General features: G+C 48.8%; 1 protein-coding gene across 2 annotated transcripts in view; it reads left to right on the top strand.

Moving 5' to 3' along the window:
• COL22A1 (collagen type XXII alpha 1 chain) overlaps positions 1-27920 on the top strand; it is a 317529-nt gene that overhangs the window by 116411 nt on the left and 173198 nt on the right. For both annotated transcript variants that reach the window (XM_032254428.1, XM_032254418.1), the window contains exons 13-16: positions 14495-14548; positions 15903-15956; positions 17067-17111; positions 19555-19599. In XM_032254428.1, the coding sequence (XP_032110319.1) occupies positions 14495-14548; positions 15903-15956; positions 17067-17111; positions 19555-19599 (198 nt within the window). The remainder of the gene's footprint in view (positions 1-14494; positions 14549-15902; positions 15957-17066; positions 17112-19554; positions 19600-27920) is intronic.

Below are 27920 nucleotides of genomic sequence, written 5' to 3'. Positions count from 1 at the left end.
CTCGAAGGAGATAAAGACATGCACAAGGACATATCCATGTGTGCTTATAAGTGAGACCAGAAATGACACAATGCTGTGCAGTGGGGCTGTAGAAATACATTATCGTACACCTCAATAATGCAACAGTATCCAATGATGCAAAACGTCATTTAGGAGAAGAACTAATGACCTAGAGAATGCAGTCAATATTTTGTCCATTTTTAAAACACGTTGCAAAATGTGTATACAGTATGACCCCAGGGGTGTGTGTGTATGTGTGTGTGTGTGTGACTGAGAGAGAGGAGAGACTGAGATAAATTAATGATGGAGACGAACCCCTATTATTAACCACTGGTTGTCTGTGGGCGAGAAAGTTATGAGGATATTTATTTTCTCCCTTATGTTTCTTTGTGTCTGTCTTTATTTCACAATGAGCTCCTCCATTAAAATCATAGGCACACACGTAACGTGGCTACTGCACAAGGAAGAAAAGCAGTTTGGACGTAGCACAACACACAGCATCACAGAAGGGGTACAACCAGTCAGGCGTAGTTCATGTCTCCTTTCTGCCCCTCTCTGGCTCTGCCATCAGCTCTGAGCCTCCATCTCCCGACCTAAAAATGGGGTTATGGTAGCTGCCATGTTCCATGACTTCTCTGTGATTTAACAGCCCAGCACCTGGAATCTAGATGCTCAAATTCAGTAGCTACTTTCTTGTTTTAATTTTTTAAATTAGTGTCATTTAATTGTGGTAAGAACACAAGATGAAAATCTACCCCCCTAACAAACTTTTAAGTGTGAAGTACAGTCCTGTGGACCACGGGCCTGGTGCGGGGCAGCAGATCGCTAGAATGCATTTATCTTGCTTAACTGAGACTTATGCCCATTAATTGGCATCTCCCCATTTCCTCTCCCCAACCCCTGGAAACAACTATTCTGCTCTTTAATTCTTGGAATTTGACTATTTTAGGTACTTTATATGCGGAATTATGTAGTATTTGTCTTTTCTGCATCTGGCTTATTTCAGTTAGCATAATGTTCTCCAGATTCATTCATGTTGTCAAAAAGACAATTTCCTTCTTTTTAAATGGTGAAAAGCATTCTATTGGGTATGAAAAATAGAACTACAATATGATCTAGCAGTTCAACATACCATGTTTTCTTTATCCATCCATCCACTGAAGGATATCTACATTATTTCCATATCTTGGCCATCATGAATTATGCTGCTGTAAACATGGGAGTGTGGATATCTCCATGAGAGCCTGATTTCAACTCTTCTGAATACTCAGAAGCAGAATTGCTAGATCATACAGTGGTTCTATTTTTTTTTTTTTTTGAGACTGAGTCTCACTGTGTCACCAGGCTGGAGTGCAATGGCACGATCTCGGCTCACTGCAACCTCCACCTCCCAGGTTCAAGTGATTCTCCCACCTCAGCCTCTTGAGTAGTTGGGATTACAGGTGCCTACCACCATACTGGCTAATTTTTGTATTTTTAGGAGAGACAGGGTTTCACCATGTTGGCCAGGATGGTCTGGATCTCTTGACCTCGTGATCTGCCCACCTTGGCCTCCCAAAGTGCTGGGATTACAGGCGTGAGCCACCATGCCCGACCTATAGTTCTCTTTTTAATCTTCCTTTCAAGGAGCCACCATACTGTTCTCCACAGGGGTGATATCATCTGTGTTCCCACCAACAGTGTTCAACAGCTACTTTCATTGTTGCTAGCATGCTTGGTTCTAGTGGACAGAGACCTGGCACAGGGTATGAAGAGGGCACCCAGGTATTCCTCCAGATCAGAAGCCAGGGCTGCCAGGGTCTGGAGGTCAGAACATTTGGTCTGGATGGTGGCTGCCAGGCAATACTATGCAGCTCTGTGACCTCCTTCCCATGTTCCTCTGGGATCAGCCTTTCCTCTCAACTAATGTGTCCTTCTCATGTGTTCCTGTCACCAGGCAGGGACCACCAGCCTCCTTCCTCCCCATGGGCTGCAGGGCATCTCTGCCTCATTGGTTTGGGGGTGAGCTCACACCGGGCAGCAATGGATGTCTGTTCTCCCTTAGCCGGAAGGCACCTTCCTTGTGCCCAGCATCCTACCTGCAGCATCACATTCAAGGCTCTGATGCTGCGAGGGCATAGTTGTGGCCATGGAGACCTCCTTACATATTCAATGTTGGCAGAAGAGACAGGCAGCTGAATGGACGCTGGCACTTCTGGCTCTGTCCTTGGTTGACATTTTTCTGCGGTTGGTATTTTTAGCAAAGTCTGAGTCTAGGTTCCACCATATATTAGCTGTGTGATTTGGAGTGAGTCACTTCCGTCTCTGGGTCTCTGCTTCCTCATCTGTACAGTGGAGGGGGTGGGATGAGATGATGCATAAAGGCCCTTTCAGGCAGCAGCTCTGACATTAGGGAATCAGCCTACCCCCAGCCTTTGCCTTCTAGGGCTCTTTTCTGTAACCTGAAGTCTCTGCTTTTCCTGTGGAAATGAGGGGACCAGAGTGGGCTGAGGGGATTGATAGCACCTAGAGAGAGGAGAAGGCCACTTATGACTCATGCATTGGGACTAGGCTGGTACCAGCTGGCTTCTTAGCTGACTGTTGTCTCCAAAGTAATTTCCACATAGATTAGATGGAGTTTGGAGGTTTTGGGTAGATCAGAGCTCTGGATGGGTCCAGGGATGGTAATATACTTATTCTGGCTGTGTTTTATATATATTTGGAATTGTAACTAACCACTGTGGCAGTGTGCATATACCAGGGTGGATGTACAAGGCACCCTGCTAAGGATATTTCATACTTACCCTCTCATCATTAAGACATGCTTCAGGGAAGGCACTGCTGTACCCATTTCAAGGATGAGAAGAACACGGCACTGGGGTCAAGTGAATTGCACAAGGTCACACAGTATGTGCCCAGGAAACACAATCACTGATGGTTACTTAAATGAAGGGAAGCTGTAGAGCTGATTGAATCACTGTTCTTTGGCAGCTAGGGAAACTGAGGCTTAGAGAAGGTGAGTGATCTTGGCTCATACACTGAATACAACAGTAACAACAGCATACTCGCATTAGTGATGTGAGGGGTTGGCAAGTTTATCCATGAGAAGAGATAGCAAGGGGCCTGGGAAATGGAGCAGTTTCAGAAAGATGGAGCAAGAATCAGGTCTGAGCTATTCTCCAAGTGTGCGGGTCAGTTCAGTCACCTTCTTCAGGTTAGTCCCATCAGAATAGGCTCCGTACTGTCACTTAGAAGGACACATGCCCTTTTCTCCCTGGTCCCATGGATCTGAGGATGAGAGCCCTGAAATTCCCATAGCTGTGTTGCTGCCATGAAAGGAACCAGTTCAGAGAAGACGAAGGTGACCCTGAGAAGAAGCTTAGCCCTGAAACAGATCGGTTGCTGAGTAGAGAGCAGGCTCACCTCAGGCGGCTCTCCAGTGTCTCCAGAGCTGCAAAGCAATGCATCTCCTGCCAGGGATCTTAGGTTTCTTTGTGAACAGTAGCTATTATTAATATTACAGGTAGAGGTGGGATGGGTTATCAGCGGTGGTGGCCTTTCAGGCAGGGATTTGCTTAGACAAGGGCTTGGAGGTGGGACAGTGTTGGGCTCTGAAGAGACCCAGTTTTCCTGGAGTGCACAGTAACAGAGGACGTAGGAGCATGAGGGTCTGATGGCCCTGATGGAGCCTGTACTACACCTTACAGATTGTGAGGGGCCCCGAGACCTACTGGGAATGAAACAGGGACAAAGTGTCCCATAAGGCCGTGCTTGGGTCAGCAACTAGGGACTCAGCATTTGGTAGAGGGAGAAAATACAAAAACGACCATCTCCCAAAAGTCCTTTCTTAAGCATTTTCACAGAAATCCATATGGCAATAAATAATACTTCATATGGATTTTCTGCTCAGATTTCACAGTATGGTGCACCAGAAAAAAAAAAAATCAGCAAGCAAATATAAGAAACTCAGCTAAATTTTACTGGGCTTGTTGAGTCAGCAGTAGATGGAATTTTGGGTCACAGAAACATCAGTTCATTGTCTTTTATGGTTTTCTTCCATTATACTGGCACCATAAACCTGACAGGGGATGAACGTGGTGAAAGATGAGTCTCTGAGCCAGAAAGTAGTCCAGGTTCTTTCAGCTTCTTGGGGTGCAGCCTTCTCAGAGCCTTAGCACCACCTTCTGAAGGGGATGCCAGGTGCACAGGAGATCCACCTGAGAGTTCTGGAATCATGGCGAGGGAGGGTCTTCTTGGGGTGCTTTGCTAAGCAAATAAGATGCTAATTACCAAATGGAGGAAAGGTCAAGGTGCCTGGAATTCCTCCACTCCAGATGTCTTTATTTGGTTTACATACACTGTCCCGTTTGAAACATGTTAAGTGCTTATGAGTTTGCCTTTGATTTAAATTACTGCTGGTGTTATGCTGTTCTGTGTTACTTGGCAGATGGAATCCAGTGTGCTTGGTGTGCACATCCTGCAGGGCATGATGGGGCCCAGGGAACCCTTCCCTGGTATTTGTCTCCTGCAGATGCTGGGCTTATCTTTCCGTGGACATGCTGGGGATATCTCTGCCTCCCTGTCATTGATTCTTCCTCCTTGAACACCCAGCATCCCCCTTTGCCTGCTGAAATCTTAGGGATGCTTCCAGTCCAGTCACCATCAAAGTGGCCAGGCATTTCTGTGGGCATTGTCCTATGTGTTCCTCCCACGGATTGCAGGCGAAAGGCATCGTTATGCCCATTTCATGGAAAGGGGCACTGAGGCTTAGAAAAACATGCTCACATATTCATGTGATTGGTTTCATTGTAAAAGGCTATATGAGTATGAAATAGTTTATAATGAACTCTGGCTTGCTCAAAGTCATGGCAAGTACCTGCCTAGGACCCAGCATGGTGCTGGGGTACCAGGCAGGTACAGCTAATGGGGGTGTGAGGTTTGGAGAATGATTAACTCTTAAGAGTTAAGGGAGGGTGGGGACGTAGGGTGTTTAGAAAACAAAATCACTCTGACCACTGTATGGCTGATAGGTCACAGCCAGTGGAGAGAATGTATGTTCCTATCAGTCCTGCTTCTCATTGGATGGGGGCCCTTTGAGTGACAGTCAGGTTTGTAGTCACAGAGAAGTCAGGTCGTTCCTTATCCCAACATAACAGACACAGTTTGTGCTGTCCACACTCTTAAATAATGGGCCCTTCTCACCGGAACCAGGTTCTTTCTTCAGTGTCTTTCAAAGGCAGGCTTTATTTGAAGTTGTGAGATAAGAAGATTGCTCAGAGGTAGAATTGGACTGCAGAGGGGGTGGAAGAATTAGGAGAGAGCTGCGCTCCGTGACATGTGGATTTTCTTCTCAGGGCCTCTCTCCCAGAGTGGTGACCCAGAAAGGTCTCCAGAAACCATAGGACACTTCTACCTATCAGAGGAACCATGGTCTGAAAGTGTGTGCTTCCAAAACTCATATGTTGAAATCCTAATCCCCAAGGTGATAGTATTGAGAGGTGGGGCTCTTGGGAGGTGATTGGGTCATGAGGGTGCAGCCCTTATGAATGACTGGATTGGCCCTTGTAGAAGATATCCCAGGGAGCCCATTTTTCCCTTCCACCATGAGAGGTAACAGTGAAGACAGCCATCTGTGAACCAAAAAGTAGGCCCTCACCTGACACCAAATCTGATGGCATCTTGGACTTTCCTGTCTCCAGAACAGCAAGAAACACATTTCAGCAGTTTACAAGCTACCCAGTTAGTGGTAGCCCCAAAACATTAAGGGGGTTTCTGCCACTGATGAAATATTTGCCATAAAAGAGGATAGCACAGATTTTGATTTTTTAAAGTTCTCCCCGGAGGCATAAGATGGGCATGTTTTAACAATAGCAACAATGTAGAATGTATTGGCTAGCATTGGTGATTTTATCTGGAATGATATAGTGACTTTGAAAAGGAAGAATCATGACATCAGTCTTATATTGACCTCTAAATGTTCAAGGCTCTTCCGTTTATGAGCTTCAGTCCCTTACAGCCGTTTAAAAAGGCTGGGCCATGGCCAAGGTCACAGAGCTGCTTAGTAAGTGGGGCCAAGCCTGGGTCTGTCTGACACAAGACACAAGAGTGGGGATCCCCCACTTTTGACCACAGAATTGGTCAGTGTCAGTTCCCTGCCCCTCCTTCAATGTGATGTGGATATCTGGGAATTCCTGACCCTCAAAAACCTTGTAAGAATCAGCTTATTTTATATAAAGACTGCATTATCGAGCCTCTGAGCCAGAAAATATAAATTATACATTTGTCTTTGTATTTGTGAAACTTCTAAGATATAGATATATTTACACCATTTGCCTCCAGCTCTGGGTCCCTTTCTCTTTGTTCATGGCTGGCTTAATCAGCACCCCCATCTCCTATTCTTAGCCTGTGCATTAATGTGCATTATTCATGGTTATCGAGTTGGATAACTGTGGTTGAGTGCCTTCTATTTTTACAATAATTAAAGGGTTTAAGGGGAAATTAGTTTAGCTGCCTATGTGCCCTCAAATAGCCTTGTAGGTTAAGGGCAAAATGCCCAGAGTTAGAATAAATAGAGGTGCCACAGGCCCTGTCCATGGTGCTGAAGGACACACTGGGGAAGTTCTGAAGTTCACAGGCCCCAGGTAGAGCTGGGATAGGAGTCTGCATTTTTCCTTTAGCTCCATCTGACATTCAGGTGCTTGCCAAGTCTAATGGACTGGCCACAAAACTGAGGGTTTCACACAAGAGGGTGAGAACACTTATGGGAAGGGTAAATGCTGGACTCCTGAACTGGGAGGGCAAGGGAAGCTCAGGGTGCAGACCCCGGTCACAGACTGGCTGGAACTAGACCTTGGCTGGGTCACTTAGTAGCTGTGTAACAATAGGTCAGTTACTTAGCCCTGTAACCCTTGCTTTCCTCACGTATAAATTAACAACTATAATAGTACTTGCCTCGGAGGGTTGCTGTGAGGTTTAAATGAGCTAATGAAAATAGATGACTTATGTTAGTAAAAAGTGATCATAAACATTAAGCATAATTGCCATTACACCAGCATAGTGTTCCATTTTTTATAAACCAAATGATGTCTTCTGTGCTCTCAGCATTAATGAGGTCTTATTCCCAGAGGCGACCAGCAGCTGCAAAATGTCAGAGTTCTTCAGCCTCCCCCTGAGAAGGACTTTCGTAACTCCTAAACCTTCAGGAAGCCTAGAGAGTGTTATTAGAAAGCAGATTCCAGGAGGCCAACATAAAGGACCTTCCCTTTCTTTAATTGACCTAAAGGAATTCATAGATCATCTACAAATCATAATAGTACCTCGTATTTGCAAGCACTTGCTATCTGCGAGGATTCATGCATGTGCTATTTAGTTTAACTTTCATGGTAAATATTGCTGTCCTTGTTTTACAGCCTATTTAATATATAATGAAAATTCTTCTGGGACCAGGTACAGGTGACTTTACCTCTTCATGGGGATGAGCCAGGATTTGAGTTCATGTTTTCAGACTTCATGGCCTGCATTTGTCTGTGCTGAGAAGTGGTTATCAAACTTGTGAAAACATCCAAATCACCTGGAGGACATGTTAAGCCAACTGGCTAGACTCCACTCCCAGACTGTCTGATTCATTATGTCTGGGGTGGGGTCTGAGAAGTTGCCCCTCTAACACAACCCCAAGTGGGGTTGCTGCAGCTGGCCCATGATCACTACCCAGCATATTCCTAAGACCCCACTAAAAAGCCTACTCTCTCTTCTACCAAATGGATAAAGAATATTAGTACCAGCATCTCTAGCAATGCAACAATCTTTTTGTTAACATTTAGAAATAAGGCCTGATATTTAACGTGCCAAAAGAGCAGCAGAAATATTTGTTCTCTCCTTTCTCTGTGTCTTAGTTGATGAGGTAACAGGATGATCCCTGGGGCTCTGGATGCTGACACGTTGGGTGTGAGTAGATGGATAATTTCCTCCTAGATAGTTGCCCCCACGATATGCCTCCAAATGAGGTCATGGAGGAAGTGAGTGTATATGTGGTGGAGGAAGAGGCAGGGGCAGAAAAGAGGTCAGAGCCTGAACTTGGAACCAAACCCTGATTTTGAGTCACAACAGCCGTTGTGAACACAGGGAAGCCCCTCTTCTCTGAACCGTGGTTATCTTCTTCAGTGTATCTCAGTCATTGTCATTCTCTTATACCCTGAGTGTCAATTTTCTTTTTATAGGTGGAAAATAGAGGCTTGGGTAGTCTGCCCAAAATAATAGTATCCGATGCTTGTTTCGAATTTCCCTGTATACGAAGCATTTCCAAAGTATTTTCTCTAGGCCTCTTACCAGCCACCTTGAGCCAGAGGTACTCCTTCCTTTTCCTTGTGTCTTCTTGCTTCCAGGGAAGTAGCTAAGACACAGGAGGGGAATGAGTCTGTTCTGCTCTGCTAATGTGAGATGGAGGCTGCATGCAAATCAGACCCTCTCCTCCCAGCCTAGGCTTTTCTGTCCTCTCTTTCTCTCTCTTCTTTGCCTCCTTCCTGCTCTTTCCTTTCTTTTCCTTTTTTTCTTCTGTGCTTTATTGTGGATCCTTAGCTTTACATATTCTTTTAAAGATCGTTCTATGCCTAACCTTACCAATTTGGGGGGGTGGCCTCCAGTCCTTCCCCAACTCCTCTCCCTGACCCGTCCCATGCACTTGGATGAGTGTTCTTAGTTTTCAAGAGATACAATGGAAGACCTCACATTGCAATAATACGTTGTAGTCTGCAAATTATGTCCACATTTAATGCTCATCTGAAAACATGTAAACCTGTACTTTAGAAATGATGAGACTTAGGCTCATAGAGGTTAAATGACTTTCCTGGTGGAAGGTGAACAGGCAGCCCAGGGTTGTAACTTTCCCTTTCCAAAGCTGCTATAGGCATCTGATGGTGAGTCCAGCTGGGGGATTTTGGAAGGCCTATCACAGGGGCATGGTGAGGGTGTTTTGTAATGTTAAGAATCGGTGATACTAATCTTAATACTAATGAAATATTCGTGTTAGGTTGACTTTCTCTTGGGGCAATTTTCATAGGGCAGGAATCATTCTAGTGAAATGCCTTGATCTCAGAATGACTTGAGGAGGGACGTTTCTTAAAATCTATCTATTTGCAGTACTGACTTGGTTATCTTAATCATGTGAAAAAAAGGTTCTAAAAGAAATGTTACCCTCTCTGACCCAGAACATATTTACTTCTATAGAGACCTCTAGTGATTCTTAGAATACACAGTAAGAGTGGCCACATCTCTGAACAAAGCAGAATGGCCTTTCTTCTACTATGCCAGCCATCTAAAACTAACACGTCTAGTTCTCCATGTCCTTGGGAAGCACAAATTCTGAAACTAGATGGACAATTTCTATTTACAGGTGAAGACAGAGACTCAGCATTTCACCAACTTGGCCAAAGTCACCAGTACTTCGTGATGGGGCGGCAGGGAGGGTGGGGGTGGACAATGTGAAGCTGTGGCTCACTGGCTCTCAGGACCATTACCTCTCTACCACACCCTGCTGTTCACTTTGTTTCTGGGGCTTAGATAACCCCATAAGATGAATTTAAAAGAGAGTCTTCCATTCCCTTGCAAGTCCACAAGGCTCTAGAAAGAATTGAAGCACACGTGGCCCTGTGGACACTCTGTGAAGCCAGACACCAGAAGTGCAGAGGTGATTTAGTCCTGCTCCACATCTCACAGAGCTTCGATCTTGTGGATGAGAAAAGTTCACACAGATATCCACTGGGCATCATTTGACAGAACCAAAAAGGCTAGAGAACTGTCAACTGGGAGGAGAGGCCAAGGAGCGCTGCTGCCCCCTCCTTCATTCCTAAGGCAGGAACCCATCCCATCAAGACATCCCTCCCTCTGCATTCAGCTGCAGGGTTTCCCAACCCATGGGAGCCAGAAAACAGACTGGTCATTCGAGGACCTGCCATTGTAAGTGGGTAGCTGGCACCTCAGGCGAGTCACCCAGAGGCCTGATTGTGGAGGGAGGCACCATCTAGCCCATGCCCTCAGAGGAAGTTCTCCTCCTTTTCTGATGCTCCCTGCTATTGGAAAATCTGTAATTGATTCCTAGGGTTGTAGGGATGTGGCTCATGGGCTGGTGTCCCTGCCATCAGGAAACGGTTATACCATTTGCCCAGGTTAGTGTAGGAGGCAGGTAGGGGTCAGAGCATGGACCTTGGAGACACAGGCTATGTGGGGAGCTGAGCCCATCTATTGCTCACCACCATCTCCTGGCTCCATGCAGAACTTCTCCACCTGTGAGGCAGTCAAGGGAGTCTTCCTTCTGGTATTCCCACAGGAGCAGGGCTGGTGGAGGCTGAAGAGAAATGGCAGGATCCCTGGAGATGGAGAGCTAAGGCTGGATGCTCAGGTGTGAACTACCCCAACCTGCCTGCCTCCCTCTGCCATGTAGACTCTTGGGTAGCCCCGAGAAAGTCACACCCCCTCCCTGTGCCCCAGTGTGCTTGAATGTAGCCTGAGGATAGCAACACTGAGCTTGCAGGGCTGCCCAGCAACCAGGGAAGTGAGGTGAGTCTGGACGCTGTTAAATGTTGTGAAGACATTCGGAAGCATACTCTAGGGCCTGGAGTCTGGCTCTTCCACAAGCACTGTAACTTTGGGCAGATTAAATAATCTAATGTAATCAGCTCTAATGAGCTGATTAGGTTAGAGCTGACCAGCTGTCTGTGCTTTTGTTTCATAAACACTGAAATGGAGATGATGCTTCTGTCTCCTTCATAGAGCCGTTGTGGGCAGGTGTTGAATGCAGTGATGGATGTAAAGTGCTGAGTGCCTGGCGCCTTGTAGATGTGAAATAGATAAACTATCCCCAGCAACATCTGTCATAACACATTAACACAATATTATTCATATTATTTTAACAGTTGGTTCTGCCATTATTAAATATGTGTTTAATTGGTGTTCTATGCTGTAGAAATCACCTCCTCCTATACTGGTTACCGCTTTCAATCTCAGATTTTAAAATTTAAATTCCAAAATAGCCAAATGGGGAAGTGACTCAAGGGGAGGGGAGGTGACGACTCATTTTGCCCATGTGTAACTGGAGGCTGAGAAAGCACCTGCCATGACAGCATCTCCCAAGGAACATGCTCATGATAGTTTAACCCACAAAAGCAACCCACTGGTCCCCACTTTTCCCAGGAAACAACAGATGATGGAAATCCCCTATCCTTCCCATTGAACAATCCTTTCTCTTGTGAAATATCCCCAAACCACTCACCTGCCCCTTTGTATCTAGCCAAGGATGGACAGGTATACTAGAATTAGAGTGTCTCCTGCCTTCCAAAAATCCCACTTAAATACAACACTTGCCAATCTGAGGCTGTCTTAGTATTTCCTTTTTTACCCCTAGAAATAAGGTTGAATCTCTAACTAACACCTTTGAATCCCCTGCTGAAATGAAAGCAATGGCAGCCTGTTTAAAAATAAACAGCCCTGGTTCATTTTGTCTTGGACCTAGTTTTGCCCTAGATGAGGCTCTGAGAAGCAGCAGCCCCTCTCCCTGCATGGGCTCTGCACTTTGACACACACAAGCTCTTCCCATGCCCTTGAAAAGGGTTCAGTAGGCCAGGGCCTCATGAAGAATCATCAACAACGGCATGAGTAAGCCTTCAAGAAAACCCACTGTAAAGGAACTTGCTTCACTTGGTTTAACTCTGCATTTCACAAAGTTGTTTGATCAAAGAATCTCCCAACCTTTCTGCTTCCATAAAGCATGGTGACTGCAAATCAGATTCTTCTTATCTAGAGGAGACTTAGGAAATGCTCTGTGAAGCACCTGGGTGGACTTTAATACTTACAACAACTTTTCATAATGGTTCATACCGAGTTGTGTGATGGTTCATACTGAGTGTCAACTTGATTGGATTGAAGGATACAAAGTATTGATCCTGGGTGTGTCTGTGAGGGTGTTGCCAAAGGAGATTAACATTTGAGTCAGTGGCTGGGAGAGGCAGACCCCCCCTCAATCTGGGTGCACACCATCAAGTCAGCCGCCAACACAGCTAGAATATAAAGCGGGCAGAAAAATGTGAAAGGAGAGATGGGTCTAGCCTCCCAGCCTACATCTTTCTTCCATGCTGGATGCTCCCTGTCCTGGAACATTGCACTCCAAGTTCCTCAGTTTTGGCCCTCGAACTGGCTCTCCTTGCTCTTCAGCCTGCAGATGGCCTATTGTGGGACCTCATGATCTTCTGACTGTTACTTAGTAAACTCCCCTTTGAATATATATATATATATTTTTTTTTTTCTATTAGTTCTGTCCATTTAGAGAACCCTAGTACACCATGATTGTCCCCATTTTACGTAAAATAATGCTAAACTGAGACTCAGAGAGTAAGCAATTTGCCCAAAAGTACCCACCCTTCTCTGCAGAAGTGGTGTTCGGCCCACCCAATCCATGAATGCCTGCTCACTAGGCTGTCTTGCTGGAGACATCCCCTCTGCCAGGCCTCACCCACATGAACTTACTGCCCCTCAGGGCCCAGGATTAGACCCTCCTGGTCTCCAGCCTGAGAACCACAAACAACTTATAAGCACATCAGTGTTGCATCTCTGCATAGTCCCTGTATCTCCACTGTTGACTGGTCAGATAAGGGCAGCAGAGCAAATCTGTGTGGCTATCCCCGGAGGCCTCTGATGCACACAGGAGCTGGTGAAGGTGTTCTTTCTCAGGCCACAGGTGCACTGGTGTGGTGCTTCCATTGGATTCCTCTATCATTGTGGGACTGGGTCTCTGGGAAAACAGAGACCCAGAATTGGGAAGCCCAATTCTGTCCCCACAGCAGAGCGTGGGCACTTTCATTTACCAAACCTCGCCTCACCTGCAGCCATCCTGCCGCTGGTAGCAATATCCACACTTCAGACCTGAGGCCAGTGGGAGCCTGAGCCTTCTAGGGTGTGTTTAAGGTCTCACAGCCAAGAGCAGTCACGGTAGCTCACTCCTGTAATTCAGCACTTTGGGAGGCCAACAGGTGGATTGCCTGAGCTCAGGAGCTCGAGACCAGCCTGGGCAACATTGTGAAACCCTGTCTGTACAAAAAACACACACAAAAATTAGCCAGGTGTGGTGGTGTGTGCATGTAGTCTCAGCTACACAGGAGGCTGAGGTGGGAGGATCTCTTGAGCCCCAGAGGTCAAGGCTGTGTGAGCCATGTTCATGCCACTGCACTCCAGTTTGGGTGACAGAATGAGACTATGTCTAAAAAAAAAAGGTCTCACAGCCAGGAAGGTCTAGAGATGAGATGGACTCATGTCTGTCTCATGCTATGGCCAGAGACATCTGTCTGTCCATCTTTCTCTTCAATATCATGCTGACTTAGAGAGAATGTTGAGGCCATGGAAGGTACTTCATAGAAATTTTGAAAGCCTCTGTGTGCATGCGTGTTTGTAGATAAAGTCTACAAGAAATATATCTGATATTCTTTGAGAAAATAATACATATCTCATAGGATTATGATGAGTAAATCAGATGATGTGTGTAGAAATATACTTCAGCACATAGTGTTTTGTAAACTTTACATGGAGATTCGAGTGTTCATTCATTCACTGAATATCCAGCACCCTCACTGTATAGATGTCAACAGCCCAGGGAGAGGTGCAGCCTTGCTCAGTGTCACACAGACACTGATGGTGAGCTGGGAGCGGGGCGAGAGGTCTCAGGCTGGATCCTTTGATTGGCACCAAGAGGTGTTGGAGCTGGGTGGGAGCTTAGAGGTGCTAGAGTTTCCTGTTTCTAAATTGCCTCCCCACGCCTTCTCCAGGAAGTGTGTGGAATAGAAAGGGGGGTGAGGAGCTGGTCTAGCCCCCTACTTTCCACAGCTGCTCTGTGTTTATGCATGTCATGCGTGTCTGCATGAGATTCCTTAGAAAGAGTTTTGTCCCAGCTAAAATTAAAACAAGTTGAATACCTTTTCTAGCCCAGTGGTTCCCAACCAGTAGGGATTTTGCCACCCAGGAGGTGTTTGGCAATATCTGAAGACATATTTGGTTTTCATCCCTGGAGGTGCTGCCGGCATCTAGGGATGCAGCTGAGCATCCTACAGGGCACAGCTCGGCCCCATAGCAAAGGCTTATCCAGCCCGATGACTATGGTGCCAAGGTTGAGAGCCCCGCTGCAGCCCAATCCTCTACTTTACACATGTGACACCAAGCCCGGAGAGAAGAAGGGACACACCTCCAGCTAGGTAGGGCTATGGACCAGAGCTGCTTACTCCCATGGCAGGTGCATACAGATCACCTGGGTATGTGGCTATAATGTGGACACTGATGTAGATCTGATGTGAAACCTGGGAATCTATATTTTATGCTATCCCAAGCGATGCCCATGTTGCAGGCTTGTGGACCAATGTTTTGAGTGGCAGTCTTGGCCACAGTTTCCGTCCCTTCCTGGCAGGTGCTCTGCTGCACTAGCAATCTGAGAGGCTGTCTCAGTCATTCTGTACTAATTGCTGTTCTCTTTTTCTGGTTCTAGGGTTCCATGGGTCTGCCCGGCCCCCCTGGGAGAGATGGCAGCAAAGGCATGAGAGTAAGTTCCGTCCTTCTGCCCTGGCTCATAAGGCAGCACTGGGCTGGTGACCTCCTGATCAGAGCCCTGTGTCCTCAAGTGGGTGACATTGCCAGGGCCAGGCTTACGCGGGGACTTATTTGTATCAGGATCCTCCCAGATGCCAGGAGCTCAGCCTAATAGCTGTGACAAGACCAGCAGCAGCTTTGCCCCCAGTACTGCCTGCCTATCCTTGGAAATGATTTTCTCATTTAGTTAACAAGTAGTTCTGTAAGGCAGCCTTGTTATCCCCCATACCTAGACTTGGAACTGGCCCCAATGAGGCAAAGGAATTACTTAAGACCCCAGTTTGTAGCTAGAAGAGTCAGAGTGAGACCCAAGCAGCACCCCACACCCTATGTGGCCAGCCAGCTTTCCTCTGATCATTACCCCAAACCCCACCTCTTCATTTGACCTGCCTCTGAGCGACAACATCCTCCAGCAACCCAAGCTCAAAGTGATCTCAGCTCTGGTGGGTCAGTCTCCTCTCCACCAAGAGTCCAAGTGGACATTAGTTCTGCGTCCTTCACCTCTCTGATCCCTTCACCGTGTTCAGCTGCATATGATCCGAGAGGGAACCTGGTTTATGAGCAGTGCTCAGGTCCACAGCTGGCAGCACTTCAGGACAGGTGGTCTAAACTCCTGGAGACAAGGGAGAAAGGAAAGTTCCATGGAGCCTAGACTCTCTTCTCACCCCACTCTAGGTGGCCAGCGTCCTTTCCGTGAAGACAGCCATCAGGGTGGTGCAGTTTTTATACTTTCCCCTGCTCTCTCCAGATTTAATTTTGTTGGCTTCCAGCCACAGGAGTGAGTGGGAGTGGAGATAATACTGTGTGGCTGGGCATGGTGGCTCACACCTGTAACCCCAGTTCTTTGGGAGGCTGAAGCAGGAGGATCGCTTGAGGCTAGGAGTTCAAGACTAGCCTAGGCAACAAAGCGAGACTCTATCTCTACAAAAAATAAAACAACCTGGTGCAGTGATGCTGCCTGTAGCCCAGGCCACTTGGTGGCCTGAGGTGGGAGGATCGCCTGAGCCAAGTATTTTGAGTTTATAATGAATGAGCTATGATTGTGCCACTGCACTCCAGTCTGAGAGACAGAATTAGACCCTGTTTCTAAAGAGAAAAAAAAAATACCATGTGCAGCGAAGGTCAGCTTCTTTGCTTATAGAAAAAGCATCTGAGGAGAGCCTGGGCCCTGCTCACTGGGGGTTACCTTGTTTCTGTGATGAGTTCTGAGCTGCAGGAAGCAGAGGCTCTGGGAGGCTGTGGGCTGCTCTGGTATGCCTGGACCTGTGTCCCACTGCCGATGACTTTGTGCTGTTGTGTTTGTTCAGGGGGAGCCCGGAGAGCTGGGAGAGCCGGGGCTACCGGGTGAGGTCGGCATGCGGGTAAGTGTTGTTATGAGCTGGGCCCTCCTGATGCTTGCAGGGATAAGTCCCAGTGCAAAGCCAGTTGCTTTAGGTGCAGAAGAGATGCTCAGTTAGGTTCCCTGCCTCCCCTTCTCATATAACTGCATGTACATTTGTATGTGTATATCCACATAGAAGTGATTTTTCTTAAATTATTACAAAAATGTGTTTATATCATACTTGGTCATTTATCTTTGCCATTTAACAAGACTTGAAAAGCATCTTTCTATGTAAATACAGATGGGCCCCATACATTCTCTTAATCAATGCACAGAATTGGATGTGTTGGATGTATCCAATCATATGTGGATACAATAATATGTCACATTCATATGGGTGTATTGTAATACATACCATTCCCCTATTTGTGGTCCTGAAGACTATACTAATGTCATTTGTTTTCCACTAAAGTTAATGAAGTGCTGAATGCATGTATGTGTGCATTGTGTGTTTCTCCTTATCTACTATATTTTATTGCAGTAGGCTAGATGAAAAATTGGGATGCCCTTGGTGGAATGAATGCACGTTGTTATTTTAGCAGCCTTTCATAGCTATTTTCAAGCTAGTCGTTCAGAGGCAATAGCCTTGCAAGGTCTGGGTAGCAGAGGCGCCTCCAGGTCTGCAGACTTCTGCGGGGCTCTGTGTCGGGACTTGTCCAGGCTGTACTGAGCCCATGGCAAAGTGTGAATGATGAGCCACGGGAATCAGTTGTAATGTTTCAGAAGCTGTGAACATATCCAGGCCTGATCTGGGGAGGCTGAGGGGCCCAGGGAGAGTGAAATGGAATAGTTGCATCTGGCCTCGTGGTGGCTCATAGGCACACACCGTTAGCTGTTCCTTGAAGTCAAGAGTATCTGGGTGTGAATCAGGGCTCCACCAGGCAGCAGATAGCATGACTTCTGAATAGAGAGGGGAAGCAAAGGTCGGGGGGGTGTCTGCTGGTGAGACCAGCACGAGCAGTATGGGCAGCACGTGGTGGGATGAGAGGCAGCTGTTCTTGTCACCGCACCTGGGACTGCTGAGCTGCGCCGCTGCGCTTGCCTTTCCCTTCCATCCGCGACACTTTTCTCTGTAAATGCTCTTCTGCAGGGGCCCCAAGGACCACCTGGACTTCCCGGACATGGCGGAGCTCCTGTAAGTGAAGGCACTTGTCTGGGCAGGGGCTCTACCCCTTCTCCAGGAACCAAGAACCAGGTTCTAGCAAGTTCCTCCACCTGCATCTAGACAATAATGCTGTTTTGCCTTATTGATGCCAATGAAGGGTTGGTCTCTCCTTTCTTAGACCAGAAATACTTAGATGTTACAGTCCATAAGAATCACCCAGAGAACAAGTTTAAATGCATATCCCTGGGACCCCTTTCTCACATAACAAAGTGGGTAGATCCCAGTAATCTGCATTTTTAGCCAGCATTCCAGGATTTTTTGATCCTTAATCTAAATAATTCATTTTCCCTAGCCTGTTCAGTCCTGTACTCTTGGAGGAAGGGTGGGTGGAGTCTACTGAATTCTTAGCCCCTGGAGCAGTGCCAGACATATAATAGGTGTTCAGTATGTCCAATGAATAAAGAGATGAACAAACAGATACGGTATACAGGGAGCAAAATGGCTTCTTGAACATCTAACACTATGCTTGATTCTCTGTAAAGACACAAGCACACATATGTGCATTGCAGCACTATTTACAATAGCAAAGACTTGGAACCAACCCAAATACCCATCAATGATAGACTGGATAAGGAAAATGTGGCACAAATACACCATGGAATACTATGACGCCGTAAAAAAGAATGAATCCATGTCCTTTGCAGGGACATGGATGAAGCTGGAAACCATCATCCTCAGCAAACTAACACAGGAACGGAAAACCAAACAGCGCATGTTCTCACTTATAAATGGGAATTGAACAATGAGAACACATGGACACAGGGAGGGAAACATCACACACTGGGGCCTGTCAGTGGGTGGGGACAAGGGGAAGGAGAGCATTAGGACAAATACCTAATGCACTCAGGGCTTAAAACCGAGATGACAGGTTGGTAGGTGCAGCAAACCACCATGACACATGTATGCCTATGTAACAAACTTGCATGTTCAGCACATGTAGCCCAGAACTTAAAGTGAAAAAAAAGATTTGAGATTCTCTTCAAATGAAGCCATGTAAAATGTCATTTACAAACAAAGCAGCTTGTGTTGCCAGGGGGACACTGAAGACCTCTGACCTCTGTGTGTCTGGCCAAAATATTTGATGAAATTATAACAACAAAGATGTCCGCTCATTCTCTAGGCCTGGATGGCCCTGCAGATGTTCTACTATTTAGGACAGCATCCATGGCCTGGGCCCTGTACTCTATCTAGGTCATGTGTGTATCATTCCTGAAATCAACAAGGAGCTTTGGGTGGTACCTGCTATCTCTGCCATCTTTCCATTGAATGCCCCAGGGTCTCCTCTCCAAGAAAGGTGAGAAAAGAGAGTGGAGCCCACAGGGAGTTCATAGTTAAATAGGACACGTTCCTGCCTATCCAGCAGGCCCTGCGCTGTGCCATTGCCTGACCTGCAGGCCACTGCCTGGGGGAAGCTATGCTTTCAAATCAGCTCGTATGGGCGGCCCCAGTGCCTGACTGGGTGATTTGTGTACCTGAGAAGAGCAGGGCATGCACTGCTGGGCCTTCTGCTTCTCGGAGTGGGGCAATAGCCCTCAGACACAACCCTTCCAAGGTTCCTGTGCTAGATGAGGGATCGACATAGTCACTCACTGAGTCAGTCATTCACTTAACAAATGAGTATTAGTGCCTACCATGTGGCAGGCTCTGCTCTAGACTCTGGGGATACCATATTGAAGGAACTGCCTTTGTGGGCTTCCATTCTACTTGAGGGAGGCAGAAAATGCAGCATCCAGGGCTGAGTACTGTCAACAAAGTAAAGCGTGGTAAGAGGATGGAGTGACCATGGATGATGGGGTGGGGTGGAACAGGGGTGTCATGTTTTAGATCCTGCACCCAGAGAACCCCACATCCTGGCTGATGTTCCCACCTCGCCTGCACATGAGGGGCAGGGAGTCCACAGCACAGGGTCTGGGTGTTGCTCTAGATGAAGGTGGAATGAGCAATAGGGATAGACACTGACCCTATCCCTGAGGGAGGAGGGGCATTGGCTTAAAGGAGCCATTCTTGGATTCAGTGTTGGGAACCTGGGAACCAGGGACGAGGCATCACGGGCGTGGTATGATGGGGGAAACTGACTCTGAAGCCACATTTCTGTCCTTGGTCACTTGAGCTCAGGAGCCAGGCTATGTCCCAATCTATGACCATGAGGACCTGGATAGCCTAAGCCAAGGGACAAGCCCAGGAACTCAGGTCTCACTCTGGAAGTGGCCTGCCTCTGCTGCCTAGGCCCAGATCACACAGTGGCTGCTTTGTGGCCTTAGACCACACAGGGAGACGGGGTCTTCACTGTCACCATCCCTGCCACCCTGGGCTGGAAGTGCCAGACAGCTTCTCCACAGACCCTCCCATGGTGAGCACAGAGAAGCCAGACTAAGATGTTGGGTCACTGCTCTTTTTTTTATTTTCCCGGCAGGGTCTCCAAGGAGAACGAGGTGAAAAGGGAACTCGAGGAGAAAAGGTATTTACAGTCTGTGCTCATTTATCAATATGGCTTTCCACAGAAAAGAGGGAGAGGGTACCTGGGACCATCGCTCTGTGTATGCTTGTGTGTGAGTGCATGCATGCCTGTGTGTGTACATGTATGTTTGTGCATGCATGTGCATGTGGCAGGCAAGGGCTGGCGCAGAGAGCGTGTTAATTTCCCACCCTAAATATAAGTTGTGCTGGGAAGGCTGTGGTCTCGGTACCTGCAGGTATTGTCATTCTCTGCACCAGGGCAAAATTTAGGGTTTCCAGACCAGACAGGTTTTAAGAGAGCCCTGGATTGGACTCCAGACTCCCCATTGCTGCCTCAGAGGGCTGGCATCTTACTTGGCAAGCTGCATAACTTCCCCGCTCCTCAGTTACCTGGGCTCTCAAACAAAAGGGAGGGCGAGGGGTGACAGGAGTGGCCTTGGTGACCTGCATTTGAGCCACCGTCACCAAGTGTTGTGAACTGGCCTACGCTCGGGCTGTTGGATGTAGATTACCATGGCAACCGACATGTCTGAGGAGGCCAGGTGGAGGCTGTTTGTGACCGCTGCCAGGTAGCAGTGGACGAGTCCTCCGATTGGATTCCGCCACGTGTGCTGCTGTTGTTGCTGGCTCGAGGTTCCACTGGGGAGCGGGGGTCTCTGCCCAAGCACTGTGAATCCAAACCCAGCTCCACCTTCCCAAACGGCAGCTGGTGCTGGATTTTCAGTCCTCTCTTCCCAGGCCCATTCACTGAGTTCCTTTTGACCTGGAGCAATGGATCCCAAGAGCTGGGGCTAGGCCCTCTTGCCTAGCCCATGTGTGAGACGCTCCTTTGGAGTCTGCCCCATCCTGTCTTCCTGCAGGATGTGACTCTCTAGTTCTACAGGGACTGGTTCTTTATCCTTCATTTAAGTGTAACATATTTGAAAAATAGCAAAACATAGCCTGTAATCCTGCCATCCTGATACAACTGCAGTGGGCACAGAAGCATATTTCCCGTGAAGATCCTCACACGGGAAGTCTCCTTCCACAGCCTCGCAGCCTATATTCCGTGGTGTGTCCTGTTTGCTGTTCTGACATGCAGTGTTTTCTCCGTGCTGCCATGAAGTCTTTAGAGGTTGTTTTAAGTGACGGCACAGCGTTCCCTTGAGTGAATAAGCCATAACTCAGGTACCTACTGTCCAGATATTGATCACTTACAATCGTTTCCAGTTTTTCACTTTTAAAAACCGTGCTGCCCAGTGCTCACACTGTAATTCCAGCACTTTGGGAGGCCGAGGCAGGTAGATCAGGAGGTCAGGAGATGGAGACCATCCTGGATAACACAGTGAAACCCCGTCCCTACTAAAAAATACAAAAAATTAGCTCAGCATGGTGGCATGCACCTGTAGTCCCAGCTACTTGGGAGGCTGAGGCAGGAGAATTTCTGGAACCCACGAGGCGGAGGCTGCAGTGAGCCGAGATCATACCACTGCACTCCAGCCTGGGCGACAGAGTGAGACTCGGTGTAAAAAAAAAAGAAGCAATGCTTTGATGGACATTTTTAAACTTAAGGCTTTATTTATTTATTTTCAAATTTATTATTATTTCTTTAGGCTGCTTTCCCAGAAGTGAAATTATTGGTTAAAGCAAATGAACCTGCCGATGGCTCTGAACGCCCACGCTCGCATTGCTTTCCGAAAGGTTCCTTTTCATTCAGGGAGGCAGGGACTGGCCTTGTTCCCCAGCGCAGGCTCCCAAACATGATTTCTGTTTGTTTGTATATTAAATTTTAATCATTTTAACTTTAATAAGCAAAACTCCTACCTCCTACCCTGGTCATTAGGATTTGCATTTGTTGGTTCTTCTGAGAGTTTTCACTTGTTTTTGTAGATTCTGGTCATTTGTTTGCTTTCTCTGTGAGCCCTCTGCTCCTTCCTTCACATTGTGAGGATATAAAAGTGGCCTTTGGAGTAACTGAGGCTCTGGGTAACAGAAGTGTGGATTGCTGTGCAGCTCTGGTGCTCGAGCAAGCAGGGGTCTTATTTCAATCCTGTGCAGCAGTGAGTGGGGCTTGCGGAACTTCCCCACAGCAGGGCTGCGCTGCAGAAGCCAGAAGAAGGTTGAGACTCACGTCCAAAGTGTGTGGCTGGCTCAGCAGTGATTCAGGTGTGAGGCCCAGACATGTGGGGTCCACACTGGCTGTCAGTTGAGGGTGCAGTCAGGGGTGGAGCCTGTCCCTGGCCTGGAGTCTGTAACGAGCTTCCAGGCATCCAGTCTTCCCGCAGCACCCACAGAGTGCCCAGTGTAGGCCGTGTCTAGGGAGGCTGAGGCACAGGGTCCCGGGGGTTTAGCAGGAAATGCCTGCCAACACGTGGTGGATATTTACGAAGTCAACTCCACAGCTGGCTGCAGGTGCACAGTGCTTACTGTCCAGCCGGGGCAGAGGTGGCCTTTGAGACTCATTTGCTAAATGAATAAGTGAATAAGAGGTGACTCCTTCAAATCCCATGCCCTAAAGCTAAATCCCCTGTAAGGACAGTGGATGAATCCGTGGCCTGGGAACCCCCCAAAGGACAGCAGCATAGGCGGAGCCCAGTTGCATCACGACATGAGGCAGCTGTATCTGAAGGGGGATATGGAAGCCAGTTATCAGAACCAGATCCAGGACCAATGTGGTACCTGGGTTGGGGGGAAGCCGGAAGCTGGGATCAGCCTGGGAAAGTGCTCCCCAGACAGACTTGCCTGAATCCGGGGCTGGGCCAAGCCTGCCAGGGGGAGGCCACTCAGGGGCCCATGGTGGTTCTGCTCCTGGAGGCTTGTTTGCCTCATCTGGGTTCTCTGTTCTATGCGTCAGCAGTCCAGGAAGTGGGTGTAAGTCACACAGCACTGAAGTGCAAAAGGAACTTTTTGTTTGTTTGTTTGTTTTTAAAGAACACATCTATTTTAATTTGGGGGCTTGTCCCCAGCCAGGCCACACACAGTGCCCAGGCTTTGCAGAGGCACACCGCAGCCCTGCAGTGCCCTCTGCCTCAGGCAGAAACTCTGAAGAAATTCTGAAGAAATCTAAAACGTTGGGGTTTTTGTTGTTATTTTTTATTTTATTTTATTTTTTTCTGAGATGAAGTCTCATTCTATCACCCAGGCTGGAGTGCAGTGGCGTGATCTTAGCTCACTGCAATCTCCGTCTTCCAGGTTCAAGCGATTCTTCTGCCTCAGCCTCTCCTGAGTAGCTGGGACTACAGGCGTGCACCACCATGCCTGGCTGATAAAACCATAAATAATCCAAAAACTATAAGCATGATCTCTGACCTAAGGAACCTACTGTCTGATTAGAAATATGTGAAAAGGCAAACGGACGTATCCATTCCTGTATTCTATTCATTGCTTCAGTTGCGTGCCCCCCCACCCAGCCATCCAGCCACAAAGATTTGCATAGAAATGTTTTTTTTTTGGAAACACTGTTTGCTCAAGCATTTCGCTCAGAAGTCTTCCTGGGTTTCCCTGGCTTGTCCCAGAGCCTCTGCTTCTGTGCCACTAGAACCCCCTACTTTTCACCCTGATAATCTTGGTCACCCACAGGGCATTTGTTTGCTTTTCAGTCACCCACCCCCACGCGTATGTAGGCCCCTGGATTTTTTAACATAACGCTCCTTATTCACCTTGAGTCTTCCCTGCCTGAGCTGCACCTGCAGCACAGTCCCTGACCAGTCCTCTGTTGACACACGGGCGAGCCCTGGGTCCGGGTGAGAGATGGTGCGGGAACAAGATGAGCTCAGCGTGGAGAGGGCCTTCGCTCACAGGTGTGTGGACTGGGGCTTTCTGGCGATGTGCGGGTGAGTTTAGAGGATGTGCTGTGGGGCTCAGGCTTAGAGGAAGCCTAGGAGTAGAGGAGACAGCCAGCAGGAAGCTGCATGGACCACGCCACATTAGCCAGGGAATGTCAGAGGGAGAAAACACTCACCGAGGGCTCAGAGCGGGAACCGTCTCCATCCCAACATGATCCTGTGCTTCCTGGAGGCTGCGGGGGCTTCAGCTGAGCTTCGGAGGTGGGGTGCAGTCAGCGTTCCCAAAAAAGTGAACAGCTCTCCACAGGCCCTGGGGGGCCAGGTCTGCCACTGGGACAGCCGCTGCAGCTACGGGAGACTGTTTTCTCACCAGCAGGATGGAAATATTCATGTCTTCTCTGAAGCCAGTTGGAAGGTGGATAACGGACAGCGTCGGGCCCGTAACAGACACATTCACACACATTTCTTTCTTTCCCCGCTTGCTCAGGAGAAGTCCAGTCTGGACACGCTCAGTGTTTTATTCTTGCCAAAACACTGTTGGAAGCAATAGGCTTTTTTCCATGGAGACTTGGACCCTTTTCCAGCAAGCTTTTGCAGACTTGCTTTAAGACTTTTGTTCCGTCAAGAAACACCGCGGTTCCATCAAAATCCTAAATTACCAGACTTGGAAAGGACTGTAGAGGAGCCACGGGAGCTCTCCTGACTGCAGGGGAGACTGAGCCCAGAGGCCATGGGTTTCCCGGCACCCTGTGGCCTGGTAGAACGCGGGCAGGAGCCAGAAACTCCTCATTCCGCAGCTGGGCCTCCCCAGCTGTGGCTACCAGGCCTGAAGTATTGCTGGAAACGCACAACACGGGCCTGCTTCCCCTAGACTGTCTCCTTTCCGGTCTGGCCGTAGCTCTACCTGCTGCAGGAGGGTCCTCTGGGGTAAGCTCAGGAAGGCAGGACCACCCCCTGGTGAGCTGCAGAGAGGAACCTCAGCCATGCCCTCCTCAGCCTCTGAGTCCCTGCAGCTGGCACCGGGTGACACGGCCGTGGTTGGAAGGCCCTGCCCCGTGATCCTGGAGCCTGCATTGATCCCAGCTCTGGACTCTGCCAGCCGTGTGACCTGTGCAGAATTATTTAACCTCCGAGTCCCAGGTTTCTTCGCTGCAGAGAGTGATTTTATCTACTTCATAAGGATATGATGAGGATTCCATGAGTTAATATTTACGAAAAGCTTAGAACAGCTCTGGACAGCTTGTGCTTTATATATGGGGTTGAGGAGAGAGAGAAAGAGAAGCAGACGCAGAGAAGAGGCGAGGATGAGCTCGCAGCTCTGAAGGTCAGCTTTGCGCTGGCTCCGACGCCCTTGCTGACGTGCCAGTGACTTGGAGGAGAGCTGGCTCCTCTCTGTGCCTCTGTTTCCCCACTTGTCCAAGGAAGAACCTGGGTGGCGTGATGCTGTATGCCCTTTTCAGCTCTTGTGTTGGTGGGTGCTTACAGTTTATTTTTTCAGGAACCTCTGGTTTCCTACATCAGCAAGAAGAAGGTTTCCATCTTCCCTTGGAAAAAGCCCTTCCAGCTGCCTGGCCTTGCCCAGCATGGGGTGGGACAGTGCCCCAGCTGCACCTTAGCAGAGAGAGCCATCATCGTCCAGCATTGAGGCCAACTTCTAACATCCCCAGGGCTTCACTGTAAAGCAGGGAGACAGCCCTTCATTTTGGGGGTTTTCCAGATCATGTCTCTATAGTCACAGCGAGGTGATTGAAGCCTCTGGAGGTATGAGTAGGTCCAGGTGGCAGAGCCCGAGTGGGCTGTCCAGGAGCTGCTGGGCAAATCATAAGGTGAATCCAGCCAGGTACAGAGAGGAGTCTGCTCATGAAAAGGGCCAAGCACTGGGTGCTGAGGGCCCTGTTTCCTTCTAGAAAACCATGTCCCGCAGACAATGTTGGGTGGCTATAAACATTCCAGTCCTGAGGCTCCCCAGAAGTCCCACAGGGCCCAGAGTGAGGGAGGCTTCACTAAATGGGAAGAGTGCCAGCCTTGGAATCGGAGGAACTAGGCTCTCACCCTGGCTGCGCCTCCACCAGTGCAGGGACCTTCGACAAGCCTTGGACCTCGCTGGCCTCTATGTCTGTATTTGACATTTCAGGATGGTGATGCCTCTCGGGGCCAGTGGTTCTAAGGATCCAATGAGTCATGAGAGCAAGATAGGGCTTGGCACCTGGTAGAAGCTCCCTTAGCAATGAACAGGGGGAGTTGGCGTTTTGAAGGGACCGAAGCCACGATCCACCCTGCAGAAGTAGGCACCTCTTTCTCTTCCATTTTGACTCCCAACTCAGCCTTATAAAAAGCCATCAATAAGTCTCACCCCCAATTCGTGTTGCTCTTGAGGGGCTGCCAGTGTCACCCACTAAGTGTGACTGTGATCAGTATTTACTGGGTACCCGCTGTGTGCTGGGTGCCTAGAGATGCCCACATTCATCTTCCCCCGTTGCCTTTATGGAGCAGAAGTTTGGCAGCTTGAGATCTCAGGTTCCAAGTCCCTGGGTAACTCCAGGACTCATCCTGAGGCACCTAAGGATGCGCTGGTCCTAGAACAGGATGGTGGTGGAGTCCCCACCATGAGGACGAGGCAGTCCTTTGGGTGGAGGTCCCTAGGAATGGGCATCATTAGTGTGGAGGCATCTGGGTGGGGGGACCCAGGATGGCTCTCAGCTCCTAAGATGCCATCTTCCCCCTTCCCAGGGAGACCACAGGGTGAGGGCGTGGATTCCTTTGTTGTCTGAGCACAGTAACATGATTGGGTGGGCGTGGGCTGCCCGAAGATTGTTTCATTCATCTTCCTCTCCTGAGGACACGTTACGTGGTCTGAGTGCAGTAGGGAGCTCACGGTTGAAAGGCTAAGTTCATATCGGTCAGTACAGTGCCTGCGTTCGTTCGTGTTTTGAGCATCACCGCACGCCAGGCCCTGCAGGGGGAAGGAGACAGATCAGATCCAGGCCTTGCCCCTAAACGCACAGCCTGGGAAGGGGTGAGACTTGCAGAGTATAGGACAGGGAGAGCCTATGTGTCGGGAGAGGGGGAGAGATGAGGTGGAAGCTGGATTGCAGAAGAAAGAGAAGCCATTTCTGGAGGGGCTGCAGAGGCAAGAGATAGGACAGTCTTCATGGGGGAGGTAGCATTTGAGTTGGGTTGTGATGGGTGTAATGGCATTCTCTCTCTCTCTCTCCTTGGGATGGAGTCTCACTCTGTTGCCCAGGCTGGAGTGCAATGGTGAAATCTCAGCTCACCGCAACCTCCGCCTCCCGAATTCAAGCAGTTCTCCTGCCTCAGCCTCCTGAGTAGCTGGGATTACAGGCACCCACCACCATGCCCAGCTAATTTTTTGTATTTTTAGTAGAGATAGGGTTTTACTGTGTTGGCCAGGCTGGTCTCAAACTCCTGACCTTCTGATTGGCCCGCCTTGACCTCCCAAAGTGCTGGGATTACAGGACTGAGCCACCACGCCGGCCATAATGGCATTCTGTGCCGTGGGTGGTGGTCTAAGTGCCTGGAATTTCACCTACATTATCTCACAAACTTGAACCAGGAAACAACAAATGAAGGGTACTTTACATATTCCTGTTTAACAGACAAGTCCATTGTGATAGCTAGGGGTTTGAGTACTTGTCAAAGGTTGTGGGATTAGCACAGGAGACAGTAGCACCCAGGTCTTCCCCAGAGCGCCCGCCCTCCCACCGGCCTCTGCTGCCTCCTGTTGTTGGTTGGCGGAGAGGAGACTGGAAGGTGCGCTTTCTAGAAAGGCGATCCTGTGGTCAAGCTGGGGGCAGGCTCGGGCAGGAATGAGCTTTGGTGGCAAAGAACAGTGCCGTAGGACTGCAGCTGTGGCTGGGAGTGAGCCAGACACTTGCAGAGGGTCCCACGCTGCCAGGCTGGGGAGGTGGTGGGTCCTGCAGGCCATGGGCACCATGGGGGGCTGGGAAAGGAGGGATGTCCAGAAATGGATTCTGGGGAGACCACTTTGGCAATGGGAGAGAAGATGGGTTGGATGGAGGTGGAGGCGGAGGGCTAGGCGGCTGTGGGGAGGATGTGCGGCGGGTGGGCTCAGGCCCTGTCTGCAAGAAGCTGGAGGATGCATGGGCCATCCTGCTCATCAAAGGCACAAAGGGGCTGCAGCCGGTTTCTGAGGAAAGTACTCAATACGTTCAGCCCCTGCACCAATGTTATATGAACCGTTTATTGTATGTGAGGGAGAAGGAGAAGAAGGACCACGTCTCCCTCCTGCTCTGGGTGTGCCTGTCCCCAGCGAGGTTTCACAGTCCTCAGGCACTGGCCACCTTGGTTTTCTGCTTTCAGTGGAGTGGGAGCGCCCTCTGCTGTCAGCAACTCAGAACCGCAGCAAATGGCCTTGGCCTGGAGGGGCTCAGTGGGCTTTGCAGCCAGGATGGGGCCAGGGTGGTGCGCTGCCTGGAGACGCGGTTTTCCTTCCTGGAAATGGGAACCATATGCCCCGCAATTGCTTGAAATTCCATCGAGGTAGTGCCCGTTTCAGCACTTGGTTCTCAGAGCAGAG

This window comes from Sapajus apella, unplaced genomic scaffold, assembly GCF_009761245.1.
Source record: "Sapajus apella isolate SASKATOON/1434 unplaced genomic scaffold, GSC_monkey_1.0 scaffold3, whole genome shotgun sequence".
Classification (NCBI taxonomy): Eukaryota; Metazoa; Chordata; class Mammalia; order Primates; family Cebidae; genus Sapajus; species Sapajus apella.
This window is presented reverse-complemented; position numbering and strand designations above follow the sequence as displayed.